An 18274-nucleotide genomic window follows, 5' to 3' on the forward strand; every position below is an offset into this window, starting at 1 on the left:
AAAGGGGCTACCCTTTGAGCTCGCTGATGCATGCTTCGACGTTTGGCTGGGAAATGCACGTGGAAATAAATATGCGCGGAAACATAGTCACCTCAACCCAAATCTTCCATTCTTTTGGAGGTTCTCATGGCATGAAATTGGCGCAATTGATATACCCACTGAGATAGATTATGTGCTGTCAAGAACCGGGCAAAAGTCTTTACATTATGTTGGTCATTCGCAGGGCACTACAGTGTTCTTGGTTATGCTTTCAATGCATCCGAAATTTAGTAAAAAAATCAAAACCTCTCATCTTCTAGCGCCCATCGCTTTTTGTGGCAATATGGAATCAATTTTCCTGAAATCATTTTTGGTAAAAGAAGCCCTGTTGCTAATACCGGACCTTGAGTTCTTGCCGTCAATAAAGATAGTGGCCAAAGTAGTTTCATCTCTCTGCGCAATAAAGCTAATCAGAACCTTATGCTTCCTAGTTTTATTCTATGATGGCAGTCAGACCTCAAGCAACACGGACAGAGTAAGTTGTATTTTATATTAAACTCACTTGTTTTGGATATTGATTAGTGCTTTTTCGCAGTCATTGGTACCAATAATAGCTGAAACTCATCCGGCAGGCATATCCACCCGACAGATCAAACATTTTATCCAACTCCATAATTCGGAAAAATTCAGACGCTACGACTTCCACAAAAGAAATTGGGAGATGTATGGCCAGCGGGAGCCGCCGGAATATAACTTGCTTAACGTAAATCCAAAAGCGGCTGTCAATCTATACTATAGCAGCAACGATGGGTTAGCTAACGAGAAAGATGTCCTTTTATTAGACAAGAGTTTACCAAATAGTAAGGTTTTTCACGTCGACAAAAAAGACTTTTCTCATACGGACTTCATTTTTGCAAAAAACCTAAAGGAATTGATTCATAAGAAAATTCTAAGCATCAGCAATGAGTACGAGAAGAATACGAATTAATAATAATTGCCGGAAAAGGAAACGTATGTATCAGATTAAAAATCATTTCTAATAACGACTCCGAATTTCTGAGGTGTTTTATTTAAATAACCCGTCATCTTTTCTCCAATGATTAGACAAGTTCATTGAAAATATTAAAATTCACGAATTATAGGTATTAAAAAATTAAAGAAAAAACATTTTTTAATAATTGGAAACCCTACCAGAAGATATTGTTACAGCCAGTAGTATTTATTGTTTCTTGTTCAATGAACAAAACGTGGTTAAAGGAATATAAATACATAATCGAAAACGTTCTTGCGTAAGATTGCGAATGGAATTCAGAAAGCAAAAAGAAAAAATGAAATTATTCTTGGGCTCAACTTCCAGACTAAGCTGAAGAAAAATGCACAGTCAATGCTTTCTCAATATGTATTTACAATCTGCTCCGATGCATTTCATTGTAACGAATTTCACTTCATAAGTAGTAACGTATTTATACAAATGTTTAACTTTTTAGGGTATTTGCAGCTCCTGTTCCAATGCCGGAACTGAGCTTGGCGTCTATATAACGCCGCAGGGACAGAGCCTTTGCTGTCACAATCGAGTGGGTCAATGAAATAAGAAGGCTTTTTGCAGCTTTAAAATCATTTTGTAAGGTCATGGCAACGGCCAGATTGTATCGCACCACTTGCTGCGCAGCGTCCAATGACTTTACTTGCCAATCTCGCGTCTCAAAATCGAAGGCATTTAGGGTGCTTACGAACGTCGGTTCCAGATGGTCGCGTGCATCGGCGGGCTTATCCATGTACATTAGCGCCTCTCCGGCATACATATGGCCAAGTAATCTGTAAGATGGACAACGGATATTATTGTAACGAATAAAGTTGGGTAAATGCGCCCGCTTGGCGTTCTATGTACTTATGCGCGTCGGAGAGACGGTCGGTCTTTAGCAGCTCATCGGCCATTTCCAAGGCTGTGACGTGATCACCCAAGCGTAGCGAGACAAAACTATAAGCTGCATAAATCGCCGCCAGCATGTTTTCGAGCGATTCAAGGGATATGGGTTTCGATGGGTTGCAGAAATTATTGTCTTGCACTTGGCGCCAATGAGGCCTTTCGTCCAACATTTCCTCCTGTGACGGTGCTATGTGAAAACTTGTTTTATAGTGCAGCGTCAGCGTTAGGGCGCTACGTAGACACAGTGCGGCAAACTCCAGTGTTGGCTCGGGAACTGCGGCAGATTGGGCACTAAAGAATTAATTTCATTATTCGATGTTTTTTTTTTTAGGTTTTTTAAAAAATATTAAAAAATACCCATATGATTTGGATGAGGATCCAAATGCAAACGATGTCGCTGCCGAGGAAGCGACATCGTTGAGCGATTCTCGTTCCTCCACTAAGAGCTTCTGGAAACAAAACAGTTATTTCTCAGTAAGTGTACCTAAAAATGCGAGAACTCAGCCATTTACCTCCTCATGTTCCATGATGCACGCCTCGGCCATGCGAAACCACAGTCGTGGGTTGCTGTGATATAGCTTGACCGGCACCAGAAAACATTGAAAGGCCTCCTTCGGACGGCGCAAATGCAGCATCGAAATGCCTAGATTGTACAAGATTTCGCAGGAACGTGCTGAGCTCATTGTCTGCAGCGTCGACTGACGCAAATTGGACGCTAACTGCTTATCAAATGTGAGAGCGTTTTGGAAGAACTTGGCGGCCAATGCATAGTGTCTCACACGCAAATGAATGACGCCCATATTGTTGGCAATACACGTACTTAGCTGTGTCATCACGCTGCTGTCGAGGATTAGCTACGCTTAGTTATCCTTATACACAAATAAGTATTCTATCGAACTCACCCTGACTGGCTGCAGTCGTTATTGATGCGCATAAGTTGCTTGGCAGCCATCTGAAAGTCCTTCATTATGTAGTACTGATGCGCCTTTAGTGCTGCAAACTGGGGAGTCCCGTCCTCGGGTACGACCACAGGTTTGCGATTAAGCACGTGCGTCAGCAGCTGCAGTAGTTGCAAAGTGCCGCTAACGTCCCCACCTAAGCGCACAGCTGGAGCCATGGCTGAATCCGGGGACGTTGCAGGTGTAGCCACGGTGGAAGATGTTTGTGCTGTTGTCGTCGCCGTCTCATCAACACTGGGGGAAGCACCACTGTTGCTGCTAATGCTTGGCACACTGGACACAAAGTTCAACTTCCTCTGCAAATAGTCCAGAAAGGCCTCGGCGCGGTTCAGCTGGTTGGTGGCCAGTAGCAATTGCAGCTGTAGCGTTGCCGTCAGAGCAGCCATGTGTTTCTCTAGCGCATCCAGTCGGTTTACCAGTGGCGCTAGCTTCTCCAGCGCTGTAGCATACATATGACGGTGGTAATAGATTACTGACTTGTTATAGCGTGCCACTGTGGCTCCACTTCCACTGTGCTTCAACGACAGTCCTTCAGTGCTTGATAAGCTGGGCGATGGATCAGGGTCGAGTTCCTCCAGCTCCTTTAGCAACGCCGCATGCTCCGTGCAGCCACTTTTGTAGTAATGAACCACGGCTCGATTATGCCGCAGAATAGAACCACTGCTTTCCTCCGTTGATTCCAGCTGCTGCATCAGCTCCAAGCAGCGGTCATACTCGCCACTAGAAGCAAATCGGATAGCACGTTTTAAAATGCAAATGCTGCGGTGGATTATCGTTAAGTATGCTTACTTGCTGAACTGTTCGTGGGCGTGGCAAAGTATATTGTAATTCTCATCTTCGTTGGCTTGAGTTTTGGTGGGAGAATCCGCGGAACCCATGCCAACAATAAAAAAAACAAAAAACACTGACAGTGGTGGCGCTGCCAGAGTATCGGTATAGTTATCGAGAGTATCGATTGTTCTTGGCGACCATTTAATAAGACGAAACCATTAAAGATGTGTAATAATAAATGTATAAAATGAGATTATCTATTTTATGACTGATATTATAGTGAACAAATAGCTCTATTTGCGTCAGTTGATTTCTTCCGTGGAGTCAAAACAGTTGTGGAAAATGCTTACAGCACTTCAATAAAATCAATCGATATACATATATATTTCAAAAGTTGATGACACATTTACAAATCAATGCAGGAATACCACTAATGATAATTTCTTCCCTCGTCTTCAATATTGTTGCTCTAGTGTTGTGCGATTATTATTACAGTAATAAAAGCAAAATGGCTAAAAATTCAAATTATAAACGAAACAAAATGTTGAATTTTTCCCCCCAAAATATGGTTTTCTTATGACTGTTAAGTAAACGATTGATAGATTCAAAATTGCTATACCACAAGAATATTCCCAGTATTTCTTTAAATAATATATGTATGTTCCCCCGAGGGGAACACGGGGCTCTTCCCTACCGATCCAAGCCGATGTAAGCTCACTGGTTGCCGTGCTGTTTTTAGTTGGCAGTGCAGGAGAGTTGTTTTTGTTTGGTATAGATGTAAGTGAACATTTTTTGTATTCTTCGCCAAGATCTATTCGCTTAAAATATTAAGCCGGTGTATCTTTAATTCGATTTTTCTTGTAAAATTTTATTAATTTTCACATACATATACAACTCAAAAAAAACATATTTTTCGTTTTGTTTTCCGCAGTCGTAATACCAAAAATATTTGTTCGGGTGTTGATGGACACATGTGGGTAGTTAGTGAAATACTTGTGGATGAATATGGAATTACTTTAATTTGATTCGAAGTACAATATTATTCACTAAAATATTTGAAAATCTTTTCAGAAGCAACGGCTATTCTTTTCCTTTGTAGGAAACCCGTACTCCATTTTACTGTTTGTTGTTGGTGATATTCTTAAACAAAACAATAAATCAAATTTCACACGTAGACCAATATGAATTTTACCTAGGGTGGGGGTGACAAATTCTGAGCGGTTGGCCGACATGTGCTCTGCCCTGCTTCCTGGTTGATTTTATGAGACGTCTATTAATATAGCGTTTATATAATTATTTACATTATTAGGTAAATATATATATATATGTATTGTATATATTGGATGTATACCATTGCATATAAACTTGAATTTAGCATTAAAAACTTCGCACATACTTTTGAACTACACGCTCTCAACATTAACTGAGCAGCTCTCCTTGCCAAATAAACAGATTCCTTTTCATTTTTCTTCTATATCTCCTAATCAACTTGCTAAGCACACATACACATGAGTTGGTATCCCTAACAGTTTTTGTAACGCTTTTGTTCGTTCAAGTTCTTTTTTCATCTTTGCTTCATTGCATTTGCTGTTGTTGCCCCTCTAGCCACGCCCACGGTTTATGTGTTGCGTATCTTGCCAGGCACGTAGTTTTTGTCGATCCCACTCTCTTGCAAGAACATATGTAGGCATCGCTCGTTTTGGGCCAACGGATGTCCGGCAATCTTGTTAATAAACGCCTCAAGTCCCTTCCGTCGCTCCTCAATGAAGTTCTCATCAAATATGCCCTCGTCTCCTCGAAATGGCATTTGCCGTTTCCAGGCCTTACCCGGCAAGGGCGGCACCACGATCTATGTGTTATCCAATTTTAAATTTATTTATTGGCTTAGGCCAGCGGGTCTTCAATTATACATACCTTGCTGTCCCGTTCCAGTTCATTTCTCAACCACTCAAAGTCACTGTAGCGGCGCCGCACGCTCGATTCCTTCACTTTGAATACCGGCAAATTTGTCTGTGTGAAGAGGCGTTTAAACAACATTAAAATGTATGCTTGTAAGATAAGCCCGCATTCATCGTTCATTCATACGATCTACGCTAAGCTCCGTATCAGCGCATGACTCAAACAGCACTCTAGTGACTAATGTATATGCATACATACACGCAGGGTACTCGCACACATAAAGTTTATCAATAAGTTTTACATAGCTGGACCTGAATCCCCTTCTACTCACCCTCATGCGCACTTCATACTCAGTGTAACGTTTCTTGCCTGCCGCCATGTTGGTCAGTGGATTGACCACATCGATCTCAAGGAAGTTGGCGGGCACGGCGTACGCATCGTCCAGCGTTTGTTTCTTCACATTCAAACGGCGTGTGGCGTCGGCGGTACCGTCGGACTCAACCATCATACTGTTGCAGATCTACACAACGCCCCTTTTTGTGGCACGAAATGCGGTAATGCTGCAATGAAAACAGACAAAAACCACACGCAAACGGGTTTGCTTCGTTGTCGTGGTCGATGCGTTGTCTTTGTGTGCTGCAGTTGTTGTTGCTTTTTTATGCTATGCGGGCGGTTGGCTGCGTTCGAGAAACTTCAATAATTTCGGCCGCAATTGGCTCAACTTTTGCACCGCATGTACACTCAATAACTATTGAATCTTTCTTGTATCGGCGTGTAGTTTATAACCAAATAAAGATTCAATGATTAGTTTAAAAAAACTTTCTATGTGTAATCCAATAATTTGTTAAATACCAAAAAGTGCCTAAAAAATACACTACGACAATATACTTTGCAGAGTTGCTCTGGAACAAAGAGCAGTGCTGCACAACATCGAAACAAAAAATGCCCAAACGCAATAAGTCATGTGATGGCACGTGACGTCACAACATTTTACACACTGACTGCCAGTGAACAGAACAGAGTGATTTTTCTTCGTACTCGCAACGACGTCGCAGGCCAAAATTTTGCGTGTGTGTCGCTCAGTATTATTTGAAACTGAAAAATTGTATGTTTTCCAAAGGCACAAAACTTGATTGAATTAGTTAAACTAATAAGAAATGAAAGTGCAGACAAAACTAAGCCAATTTTCTTTGCAGCTCGAAATTTGCTGTGCACTTTTCAAGGTAGCGAGGAGAGGCAAGAAAATTCATTGTGCAAAATGAACGCCCATCAAGCAACTAGGGAACATGTCCTTGCAGTTTCACGGGACTTCATTTCGCAGCCCCGTTTAAGTAAGTATGCCAGAACAGTGAAAATGCATTAAATTTGTTAAAGTTTTGATATTTTCTGCTGGAGCAGACAAACAGTCGGGCTCCCGCCGCCATGACAGTTTGCACGAATCGGGTGTGAGACACAACACAGAAAATCAATATAATTTTTGGCAGCGAATTTTGCCACCCACTCCGTGGGCTTACAAATCGAATTTAATCAATTTATAGCTGCGAATAATGTCGGCTTTAAATTCCCACGCCCTGGTTTAAGGTAGTTGCTCTATGAACAGTGAAAAATTGGGTAAAGTGGATTTTATGAAAAATTTTCACCGTCACATGACTGTCGGCTCAGCTGTTCGCTCTTGCTGTGGCACCTGACTTGCGAATCGACGTGCAGTGTGTGAAATGTGTTTAAAAAAGCGCAAGTGGGGTTTAAACTAAACTTGGCTAAAATGTTTAATAGTGGCGATAAAATGTAATAATTAAATAAGAAAATTAGTATACTAATATTTTATGTTTTTTAAAGCACTTGTTCAATCAAGTCATTTTTGTAGTTACATACTAATTATATACAGGGTTTAATGGTATGGGATAGTAAATTGCAACCACGAGCTATTATGTTGTCTTTTGCACCCACAAAAAATAGTAATGAGTAAGTCAGCTGACATAACTCCCCAACCACTTTTCAATTGTTTGTCTTATCAGATTCTTATTTGAATTGTTATAGCAGTATTCATATGAGGAACTACAATTTTGTTTTATGTAAACTGCATTTACAAATTGGATAAGGCAGATAACTTTTTGTTTTACATTGGTTTTTTTCGAACCCTTTTAATAAATAACGCCGTCTTTTTATTCGTTTATAGCTTACAAGACCGTGTCCGGAGTCAATGGTCCTCTAGTCATTCTCGATGACGTGAAGTTTCCAAAATTCGCAGAAATCGTGCAGCTGCGTCTTAATGATGGCACCGTACGCTCCGGCCAGGTGCTTGAGGTGAGTGGATCTAAGGCCGTCGTCCAGGTGTTTGAGGGCACCTCCGGCATTGATGCGAAAAACACGCTTTGCGAGTTTACTGGCGACATTTTGCGCACACCCGTGTCCGAGGATATGTTGGGTCGCGTCTTCAACGGCTCCGGCAAGCCTATCGACAAAGGTCCCCCAATTTTGGCCGAAGATTTCTTGGACATTCAGGGCCAACCCATTAATCCCTGGTCACGTATCTATCCCGAGGAAATGATCCAGACTGGCATCTCTGCTATCGACGTCATGAACTCGATTGCGCGTGGTCAAAAGATTCCCATTTTCTCCGCTGCTGGTCTACCACACAACGAAATTGCCGCCCAAATTTGTCGTCAAGCCGGTTTGGTTAAGCTGCCTGGAAAGTCCGTTTTGGATGATCACACCGATAACTTCGCCATTGTGTTTGCCGCTATGGGTGTTAACATGGAGACAGCTCGTTTCTTCAAACAAGATTTCGAGGAAAATGGTTCTATGGAGAACGTGTGCTTGTTCTTGAACTTGGCCAACGATCCGACCATTGAGCGCATCATCACACCACGTCTGGCTTTGACTGCGGCCGAGTTCTTGGCCTACCAGTGCGAGAAGCACGTGTTGGTCATTCTGACCGACATGTCCTCATACGCCGAGGCTTTGCGTGAGGTGTCCGCTGCCCGTGAAGAGGTGCCTGGTCGCCGTGGTTTCCCCGGTTATATGTACACTGATTTAGCTACAATCTATGAGCGCGCCGGTCGTGTCGAGGGTCGTAATGGCTCCATTACACAAATCCCCATTCTTACTATGCCCAACGACGATATCACCCATCCAATTCCTGATTTGACAGGTTATATTACTGAGGGCCAAATCTATGTCGATCGTCAGTTACACAACAGACAGATCTATCCACCAGTTAACGTGCTGCCGTCGTTGTCGCGTCTAATGAAGTCTGCCATCGGCGAGGGCATGACCCGCAAAGATCACTCCGATGTGTCCAATCAGCTGTACGCTTGTTACGCCATCGGCAAGGATGTGCAAGCCATGAAGGCTGTGGTTGGTGAAGAGGCCTTGACGCCTGACGATCTGTTGTACTTGGAATTCTTGACGAAGTTCGAGAAAAACTTCATCTCGCAGGTGAGTGATCTTAATGTTGAAAGTGCTAAATTACATGCTAATCGTTCATTTCATCTACTTTTAGGGTAACTACGAGAACCGCACCGTTTTCGAATCCTTGGACATTGGCTGGCAGTTACTGCGTATCTTCCCCAAGGAGATGCTTAAGCGTATTCCGGCCTCCATTTTGGCTGAATTCTATCCTAGGGACTCGCGCCATTAGATTCTTTTTATTGTTCTGTTTTTGATTTTTGTCCAAAATTTTGTTCATACAACATACTTTAAGCTGGCACAGCATGCAGCGTGCCTCCCTTTGCAATATCCCGCTGTGTACGCGTATAAATATCTATACATAAACTACAATACATACCAACATTCATATAAAATATATATGTACGTTTAAAATTGAATTGGGAATACATAGAGAGGTCCTATGCGTTGGCCAAGCACAACCTATACAATAACTAGTTCAAGTTCGAAAACATAACGTAAAACGAGCAAAAAATGCTTATCAAATCCTCTAATGTAAATAAATACTATATGTAATTGAATGGTTCAGCCTATATGTCGTATTCCCCACATAAACTTATTAAATTTGTTGTCAAATTGATCGCCTTTTTGTTAAAGATTACATCTTTTTTGTTATGTTTTAAGTATGCTCTTCAAAATGGTTTGTTTTATATTTAGTTCTCTTTGTTTGCATAAAATCGTAGCATTCCAAAAAAGAATAATTAATGTTTTGTTACTTCTGTCTCCTTTGCTCTTCGGCTAACGTTAAATGTTCCGCGTTCAGTTTTAACACCAGCAGCTACTACAAAAGTTATAGTATTAGCCGCCGCACTCCCATCCTGCCCGCATCGCCGACGCTACACGAAAATGTATCAGACTTTGTACAGCACCAAATAAACTAAAAATGAAATATTAAGTGCAAAAATATTTCAAATGCAACACGTTTTAAACTATTAATTACCTAAAATTAAAATATTGTTTGTTTTCGTCTAAAGTGAATGTTAACTATACGTATCGTTGAAATTTATTTGATGTGTACATGAAAAAGGCTTCAAATTGATATTCAGTAACAGTATCAACAACAAAACAGCAAGTGTTTAACTATTATATTAAAACAAAGTATTTCGTGTATATGTAAAAATTATAGAAAATTTAATAAACCACACAATGATGTTAAAAAAACAACTTTCATTTCATTTCGTTTCATTTTCCGTGATTTTCCAAGTTCAACTTATTGAGGGAGAGATCAACTCCTTGTGTACCTTCTTCGCACTCAAATATCCTTGTTATTCCAAGTCAATGGTAAGCGTTGACAAGCGGCAATATAGCGAGGATCCAAGTCCAGCGACTCACAGCCACATCTATTGCTTCACTGATCATCACACACTCCACATTATCCAGCGTTTTGTAGTTATTGTTGCAGTGGCACTCGCCCATCTTGCATCGCATTGGCGAAGGAGTCAATAGCTCCTGTTGGCAATCGCTGTCGTTGCGGCAATACGAGCCATAGGCTGCAAGCGATTAATTAATAATAAAATATACTTATATTAGAAATAATATAAGAATAATATATGTATGTATGTAGTCAAATTTGGGCCAAGTATATTTTTAGGCATTATTTTACATTTCCAAAAGCAAAAAGAAGAATTTATAAGATTAGTTATTGGAATTGTTGCAAGAACAATCAAAGAGCAGTTCCCAATATATTTGCATAATATAATATAATAATATTTTGTAAATATACATAGAGATTATACCTCAATGCATACCAAAGCTATATAAAGGATAAGTTGCTGTACAAGCACCTTTTCGACTACTTACCCACAATTGGTTGGCACATAATGCGTTCCTCTGCACTCAGGTCATTTGTTAGGTCTGTTTCCGGTCGTTTTTTGGCATAGTACTGCACGCGACATCCGCAACGGTTTTCGCGGCACTGACCGCCAGCTCCAAGGAGCAATTGGCAGACGGCACTGCGTTCACAGGTTGCTCCAAAAGCAGCGCCCGGTACGCACTTGTTCATTTTTTGGTTTTGCACAAAGTTGGGAGAACACACGCACTTTTTCAAGCCGAGCATACAGAACGCGGAGCCGCAATTGCCACAGTCCTTGTCCGCCGTACAGTTCGTCGCTATGTAGAGAAGCCGAAGCGGGAATCAGGAATACTAAGCCGAGTATTCGACTACTTACCTAGTCTGTGTAGGCATTTGCCATTATGGTTCTCGAATTCTTGTCGGCAGAGGCAGCGATGCTGTCCCGTCTGACAAAAGGCAAACGGATTCATCTCCTGACATTGTCGGTCTGACTCACAGTGCGCGTCCAGAGGCACGCTTCGAGGTAGGCAGCGACGTCGATCCTCGCTAGGTATATAGTTTGGGGCACAGTAGCATTGCTGCTTATCTGAATCACACTCGGCATGACTCTGGCTGCAGGGGCACGGGCCACCAATAATGTTACTGAGTTTGTGGTCCTGCATTCGAATTTATAAAGTGATCGCCAGACTACAACCTTCAATGCCACTCACCCTGGGCTGGCAGTCCACATGTTCCAGGCTGCTATTCCACGTCGTGCAAATACAGCGCGATTCCTCACAATGGGAACGACTCACGTTAGACAGCTCGAATTGGGCACAATGCGCATTCGTAGTGCAGCTGAGCTCTAACAGGTCTGCAGAGGATTTGATGGACTTAATCAAACCACTTCTAATACGAGAAACTCACCATCGGCGCTTGCGCCGCAAATAAAGACCAGGCAGGACAGCATCAGCAGACTACCGATGTTCCAAAAGCCACCTCCGGGTTTTGTAAATTTTCCGTGGAGTTGTGGGATATGCATTTTAAGTTTATAGGTTATATATATGTATTTCAAATGCGAGCATATGCACATACATATGTACGATATGCATTGATTGAGTGGAAATTTGAACTATTTAAATTTTGGCTGCTGCTTCCTTTATAGTTCCTTCTGCAGCCAAGACCAGAAATTGGCGACGCAAGTAGACACCGATTACCGTTTTTATATCGCGACTAACAAAGTATCATTTCTTCTCTATTTCACTCTCCCTCCTTCTGTGAATGCACTGAAGAATGCCGAGCTTACGATAAAGTCATTGGAATTGATCTTTAAATATGTACATATGTATGTACTATTAGTATTACACTCAAATGATATTGTGCCTTAATGTCAAGAATTGTAGCCTAAAGAATTTTTCCAGAATGTTAAGCTTTCGAATTCCATAGAATTTCGTTTTTATTTCAGATTCTATTTTGAAATAGTTACCCGTTTTTCTGAGTGTATAACAGTAATCTTACGCCTTATGGCAAAGCAGTCACTTAATAAAAGGTTAAGTGTTCAGTCTTCTGTTGGTATCCAGATGTACCATTTGTATAATTTTTGTTTGTCTTCCGTTTTTAATTCAATATGGCATCAGTAGAAGAGCCTGCAATTGTAAAACAACCAAGTGGCTCGCAAAAGGTTTTGAACGCGATTGCATTACTTAATGAACGTACCGGTTCGTCGGTTGCGGCTATAATGAAGTATATGAAGGCAAATGGTCACGAAGTGGCCAACGAAAAACGGCAACGAGCATCTATACTGAAGTTGCTCAAACAAGCTGTTGAGGCTGGGCAGGTGGAGCGTGTGAAGAACTCCTTTAAATTGTCGACGGAGCACAAAAAGACCATAAAGTCTATCGAGAAAATGAAAGCCCACGCAGAGAAGAAAAAAGCCAAGGCCCAGGCTAAAAAAGACAATAAAATAGTAAAAACTACAGTAAAGTCTTCGACAAAGGCTGAGCGGATGACAAAAGAGGCAAGCGAGTTGTAACTACTTTTATCTTCTGTCTTTTATTCTTTCCTTTGCAATTCAAAGCCAGTCAAAAAGAAGACTAAGCCGGGAGATAGTACCAGCGCCAAGGCCATTGCCGGAGCTGCAGCTCAGGATGCTCTTGCAAAAAGATTGATTGAAGGCGAAAATGAAACCGCGACACCGAAGCAGCCAAAGAAAAAAAAAGAGAATGGTGCCAGCTCCAAAAAGGCGAAGGCCGCGAATGAGAACACCGGAAGTAAATCCGCTCAAGGTGGAGGTAAATCACATCCCACAAATAAACCTCGCAAGTCGATCGGCACCTTGGCTCAGCCCATGAGCAAGAGTAAGATGTCACGCAAGTCGCTGAAAAAATTAATAGCCGGCAAACCTGTCCTAAGCGATGAAGATTCATAGTCTCTCAACGCACTTATGTTTACCAACATTTATTTATTTCTTGTAATCATTTTTATGAATATTTTATATGTTTGAAAACATTTGTGTGTTTATCATAATTTATTTATTTCTTGTAAACATTTAACGAATATATAATGTGTTTTATGGAAGCTGCATGAAATAGTGAACTTATTGACTTTGTTGGTTGATTGATATATAATCTGTGTCCGTTAAAAGCAGAACTGAAGAAAGGAAAGGAGAAGTAGTGATCGCAACAGACAGGTGGACACCGCGATTTGGGTTCATTTCGTCACGCTGATCAAAATTCTACCCATATAATGTAGTCTTCGTTATGACCTCAAAATGGCGCTGTTAATTCGCATAACAGCGTTGCGCACCAAGCTGTTGTCGGACTGCTGTTAATGGACCGCGTTAACAGACTGCTAGGCTGGAGCGCTGTTTGCGCTCTTCATATCTCTCTCTCTCTCTCTCTCTCTCTCTCTCTGCCTCCTACGTCATTCAGAAACAGTTTTGTGCGTGTGTATGTGAAAGCGTAACATTTTTCTTCATCAGTCAATGGCTAACAATAATTTTCGTTACCATTTCATTAGCCAGGAAGTTGAGGAGAGGTGATATGTGTATGAAAAGAAAATGTGTAGTGCAAAATGCATAGAAAGTGGCTTCCAGCTTCTATAAATAGGACACTTTCAGGAGTTTAAGATATATTTGCACTTTCCAAATGCTTTAAATATATTTAGGTGTGTTTAAAAATGAATGCTTCGATTCATACATAATTTACTCCATTATTACATTCGTTAAGGAGCTATATTGTTACAGAACCTTGCAAAAAGAGAAAAGATGCCAAGCTGTGCTTTAATGCCATAAATTTGGCTTACAGCTGAATAAATAGCTGTGCAATTTCCATCTACCTTTTGTCAGCCATGCTAAGTGTCTCATCGCACTGAATTTTCACTGCCTTCCGCCCTCTTTTGAACTATTTTCTTCTCCCAAGAGCAGAGCAGTTGCAAGTTTCCATTGACTTTGCAAATTTATGCAATTATGCCAAACTTTTTAATGAGTTCTAAATGAAGTTACCAATTTGATCGTTGACGCCAGCATAAATCCAACGTCCAGGGCGCCCGACTAGCGGAATTTTCGTTATTCTACGCGCTGCAAGAAGTTGCTCGACTCGATAAAACTTTTTGCACATGCAATCAAAGCTGTGCTGCATCTTATACGTATACTTGTTCATGAGGATGTGTCCAAATTACTTAATTCTGAAACCTGTTTAAGCGACTTTAAATTGTAACACAATATACGAGTACATGCTCGCTCGCAGTCCTTGTGGCAAGGCTGCTACAATTGTCGGAAGGCTAAGCGCTGACAATGGCAGCAGGAGCCACAAGCAGAGAACGAAGATAAAAATCTTGCAGCAATCTTGCGGCGCCACAGTAACGCTGCGGGCGTTCCGACAGCCTGTCAGAGATGCCGTCGCCTCCTTCAGACGTTGATGGGCAACATCACGACTAGCGTGGTCTTAAGTGCCCGTTCGTTTAAATACTTCCATGCATTTCTGTATGTGATTGTGTATGTGTTTGTGCATATGAGCGCTCATTTCGAGACGTTTGTCTGCTCGCCTCCACTAGACCGTCATTAGTAAATCAAGCACACAGCGACGTCGAGTTGCAAATATACCACACCCACAACCCACACCCACACACACGCAAACATAAGCAGTCGCGCCTGCTCATCAACGTAAGCCGTAAATAAGCTGCAGCAACTACAAAGCATGCGAGTAAAATATAAAAAAAAGTTCATGGTCATGGTCAAAATGTTGCGCATCACTTGAGTCGGCAACTCACGGTCCCAGCCCCAACCCCACCTCCACACACTCGTAGCAATCCCTTGCGACGTCCCTTTGTACGCGATGGGGTTTGCTCGATTTATGCGGCATTGGCGGCATCTTTGCTGTTTGCCAACTGTCCACGCTTACAGTTTGGATAAACGATGAAGCAGTTGGCACTATGCCAAAGCCGCATCTGTGTACCTCTGCGCCACCGCACCACCGCACCACTAATCACAACTTAGCTCAACAGAACAGGTGTGAATGGCTGTTAGAACTTGCAGCCGCAAAATCCTTTGGAGTGCGCACGATTAATGAACTCGCGATGTTTGTTAATGTTTGCTAATATTTACAAAATGGCTGAATGTGAATTTTAATGAGCGACAACATCCCAGTCAGCCAGCTCTTTAACACACACGCCTGCCTGGCGGTAGCGCGAGTCGGCTTAGTGGCGCAGTATCCGCATATTCTAAGGACTTGAGCATTCGCGCTGCTCAGCCAAGACGGAGGTGGTTTCTCCGGCTGGGTGGGTGGCCACCATAAAAGCCGCAATCAGCTTAGAATGCCAACAATATACAACGGTGCTGCCATTGTTGGTGAGGTATTCTTGGTGGCTGATTAAATGCGTATACGCACAAACGAGGTGTGATCGTAATTTGCTTTATAAATAAATGTATTTACTAAATATGCCTATTACTTATTATTTATTTATATTATAACGTAAGGTTCTTAGCAACATTTCTATGGCGACAATAATTACTAATTATTAAATTGAGTCTAAATTCTTGGGCAGATGTATTTAAAGATTTCAGATCAATACATTAACAATTATAGTTAAAGGCCTATTGAAAATATTGGCAAATAGTAAAAAGTTCGTTTTATTTTATTGATTTTCCCCCCACTTCCCCTCTATGGGGGTTTTCCCGATTTTCCGTTCGTGTAATCACCTATATCTCAAAGACTTTGAGACCTAGGGACACCAAATTTGATTCCAAGATGCCTTATGTGAATACGCAGAAAATTTGTATTAGGGAACATCCCTCCAGTGTCCGCAGCTGTTGTTGTTGTTACTGTTTTGCACAGGCACACGAGACATACACACAGACACGCACAGACATGCATTGTTGGTGTGCAGTTATACACGCCTTACGTCAGTTCGAATACCAACGGAGGTAAAATTTATAAACAATTGTTTACTACACTTACATACTATATGTACAGAGTATTTCAATGTCGGGAAACCCGACTGCAGCTTCTCCACTTTTTTTTTTTTTATTCCAACCTCTTATGTGGCCTGTGAAACCATCTCACTGGGTTTATAATTAATGCGTGCATGTTTGAGAACGCTACATAAATAGAAGCCAGCAAAAACCAGCCCTTAAATCAAATAATTAACTCATTAGCAGTAAAAATTTAATGCCCTAAGCCCAACCAGACGCCTTTTTCGGGTGTGCTTTTAAATATCAAGCCATTCATTTAATGGCTCACTTGAACATGTTTGTTGCTTGGCACAATTTTCTGCAATATGTTTACTTCAACTTGTGGTTTCAAGATCCCAGGTTCAGTTTCCGCCCAGGGCATGTGTCAAGCAACTGTCACCTCGCTGAAGGCCATTCCTGTCCACTCGTGCGTCTCATTCAATATGACGTGGGACATTAAAGTCAGACACTTTTACTTGACTAACTGACTGCGCTGACTTACAAATTAAGTTGAAGTGTCGACTGAGCGATGGTTGAAGGTCTAAAGAAAGGAATAGTTTTGTTTTGATAAGCCAGGCATATAGCCTGCAGCAGGATTGGTCAGCAACAGAAACAGTCACCGCCCACCAACACACATACTCAAATACACTCGTTGTAATTTGTGTGAAGGATTTCGAGCATTGTTTGGATTTGGGACAGCTTAGCTGAATAAATCACAAAGCCAACGCACGAAGGAAGCCGACACGATGGCAGTCTGGCGGCTCGGACTGTCCTGTGTGAACGGTCTGCCCGGCAGCCATTTGACCCAACGCGAAACTGGCTTAGGAAAGTTATTTTATAAATTTCTTACTCTCGTCTGCCTTACTTCTATAGCTGGATACAGCATTAAACAAATCGGCTAGCTAAATGTGAGCGACGCACCGTCTGACGCCAAAAGCTTGATTGGGGTGCTCGTTGGCAAAAGGAGCAGCCAGACCCACTAAATAAACACATAAACACATCGCTATGGATACGTTGTCAGTACAACGGCAGACACAAATAAATGGATAATATGGCCCAGAAGCAAGTGAAAGTAAAAGCTAAGAGCAGCAGCAAATTCTCGTACGGAAAAGAATTTTGCGTTTGACTTGTTGTTTGGTATCATCTTGCTGGATAAGCACAAATGCCAATACTGGGCACAAATAAATGTGTGGTTGTGTTTGTATCTGTGTGCGAGTGAATGTGTTTGACATTAAATGCCCTTAGATACTGCCACACACACAAACACATGTGGAACGCCGTTGATTTCGGGAACATTGCTGGCCATCCCTGTTCTTAATTGTTATTTGATTTTATGCGGCATCGATTGGAAAAAAGTTTTCTCGTAATAGCCAAGTAAATAGAGACACACAAACACAAGCACTGCCAAACTACAGGAAGCATCGTGTTTATGCAAAGCAATGTCTTTATTTTCATTCTAAAGGCTTATATTAGATATTGAGAACTTTAACAAAGGGTGCCAATAATTGTGCCCCTTTTGTATGTCAGTAGGCTAATAAGTTTTTTTACTGAACTGCTGCACCATAAAGCGTTTGCTGCCCAACGACTTTGCATTTGCATATTTAAAGTCCTTAATTTATTTTATTTTCCACAGCCTGCTTGTATTACATTGTTATTGTTTCTTTTATGTACGTTTTTTGTGATGTCGCTTAATTCAATTACCTTTTGGGCTATCCACACATACCCACACACACACACACACACACACACACACACACACACACACACACATACACATACACACACACACACACACAAAAGATATAGAGTCGTGGTACAAAAGTCAACGCAAACATAAAACTGTTTGGGACGACGGTGTTAACAAAAAGTGGCTTACCATGAATATTTATTTAACAAATTTCTTCTTTTATTTTTATTGCTGTGCGGGAATCTTTGTCGTTTTTATGCAAGTCCACCATTTCTTTGTTCTTGTACCAGTCGCAAAATTTGTTTTACTTTCAATTTTAAAATTTTTATTTCGACCCAGTTGTCGCTGCTATGTGCCATATTCATTGGTGTCTGTGGTCCACATA

At 41.4% G+C, this 18274-nt stretch overlaps 5 protein-coding genes across 7 annotated transcripts; 2 read left to right on the plus strand and 3 right to left on the minus strand.

Annotated features, from left to right (window-relative positions):
* Window positions 1-1364: 1364 nt before the first annotated feature.
* On the minus strand, window positions 1365-3774 carry LOC115620915 (CCR4-NOT transcription complex subunit 10). 2 transcript variants are annotated; one of them, XM_030514412.1, is made up of 6 exons: window positions 3655-3774; window positions 2809-3585; window positions 2419-2743; window positions 2264-2355; window positions 1868-2197; window positions 1365-1794 (listed from the first exon to the last, which is right to left on the minus strand). In XM_030514412.1, the coding sequence occupies exons 1-6, from the start codon at window positions 3741-3743 to the stop codon at window positions 1455-1457; spliced, it is 1953 nt and encodes a 650-aa protein (XP_030370272.1). In that variant the 5' UTR covers window positions 3744-3774; the 3' UTR covers window positions 1365-1454. The 2 variants fall into 2 exon arrangements, with proteins under 2 accessions (XP_030370272.1, XP_030370271.1); XM_030514411.1 differs by having other exon boundaries at window positions 2419-2746.
* An 862-nt stretch (window positions 3775-4636) lies between these two features.
* Window positions 4637-6352, minus strand: LOC115620790 (sorting nexin-12). The gene is made up of 3 exons (XM_030514210.1): window positions 5867-6352; window positions 5551-5646; window positions 4637-5485 (listed from the first exon to the last, which is right to left on the minus strand). Exons 1-3 carry the CDS (start codon window positions 6041-6043, stop codon window positions 5255-5257), a joined length of 504 nt encoding a protein of 167 aa, XP_030370070.1. The 5' UTR covers window positions 6044-6352; the 3' UTR covers window positions 4637-5254.
* Window positions 6353-6521: 169 nt separating this feature from the next.
* LOC115621837 (V-type proton ATPase subunit B) lies at window positions 6522-9578 on the plus strand. Its single transcript, XM_030515648.1, has 4 exons — window positions 6522-6640; window positions 6732-6866; window positions 7712-8973; window positions 9038-9578. The coding sequence occupies exons 2-4, from the start codon at window positions 6794-6796 to the stop codon at window positions 9173-9175; spliced, it is 1473 nt and encodes a 490-aa protein (XP_030371508.1). The 5' UTR covers window positions 6522-6640; window positions 6732-6793; the 3' UTR covers window positions 9176-9578.
* Window positions 9579-10083: 505 nt separating this feature from the next.
* LOC115621838 (tenascin) lies at window positions 10084-11896 on the minus strand. The gene is made up of 5 exons (XM_030515649.1): window positions 11681-11896; window positions 11485-11627; window positions 11151-11430; window positions 10783-11091; window positions 10084-10472 (listed from the first exon to the last, which is right to left on the minus strand). The coding sequence occupies exons 1-5, from the start codon at window positions 11844-11846 to the stop codon at window positions 10258-10260; spliced, it is 1113 nt and encodes a 370-aa protein (XP_030371509.1). The 5' UTR covers window positions 11847-11896; the 3' UTR covers window positions 10084-10257.
* Window positions 11897-12314: 418 nt separating this feature from the next.
* Window positions 12315-13261, plus strand: LOC115621839 (histone H1). 2 transcript variants are annotated; one of them, XM_030515651.1, is made up of 2 exons: window positions 12315-12770; window positions 12835-12961. In XM_030515651.1, exons 1-2 carry the CDS (start codon window positions 12381-12383, stop codon window positions 12919-12921), a joined length of 477 nt encoding a protein of 158 aa, XP_030371511.1. In that variant the 5' UTR covers window positions 12315-12380; the 3' UTR covers window positions 12922-12961. The 2 variants fall into 2 exon arrangements, with proteins under 2 accessions (XP_030371511.1, XP_030371510.1); XM_030515650.1 differs by having other exon boundaries at window positions 12319-12770; window positions 12831-13261.
* The last annotated feature ends 5013 nt before the right edge of the window (window positions 13262-18274 follow it).

This window comes from Scaptodrosophila lebanonensis, unplaced genomic scaffold, assembly GCF_003285725.1.
Source record: "Scaptodrosophila lebanonensis strain 11010-0011.00,11010-0021.00 unplaced genomic scaffold, SlebRS2 tig00000024-arrow-pilon, whole genome shotgun sequence".
NCBI lineage: Eukaryota > Metazoa > Arthropoda > Insecta > Diptera > Drosophilidae > Scaptodrosophila > Scaptodrosophila lebanonensis.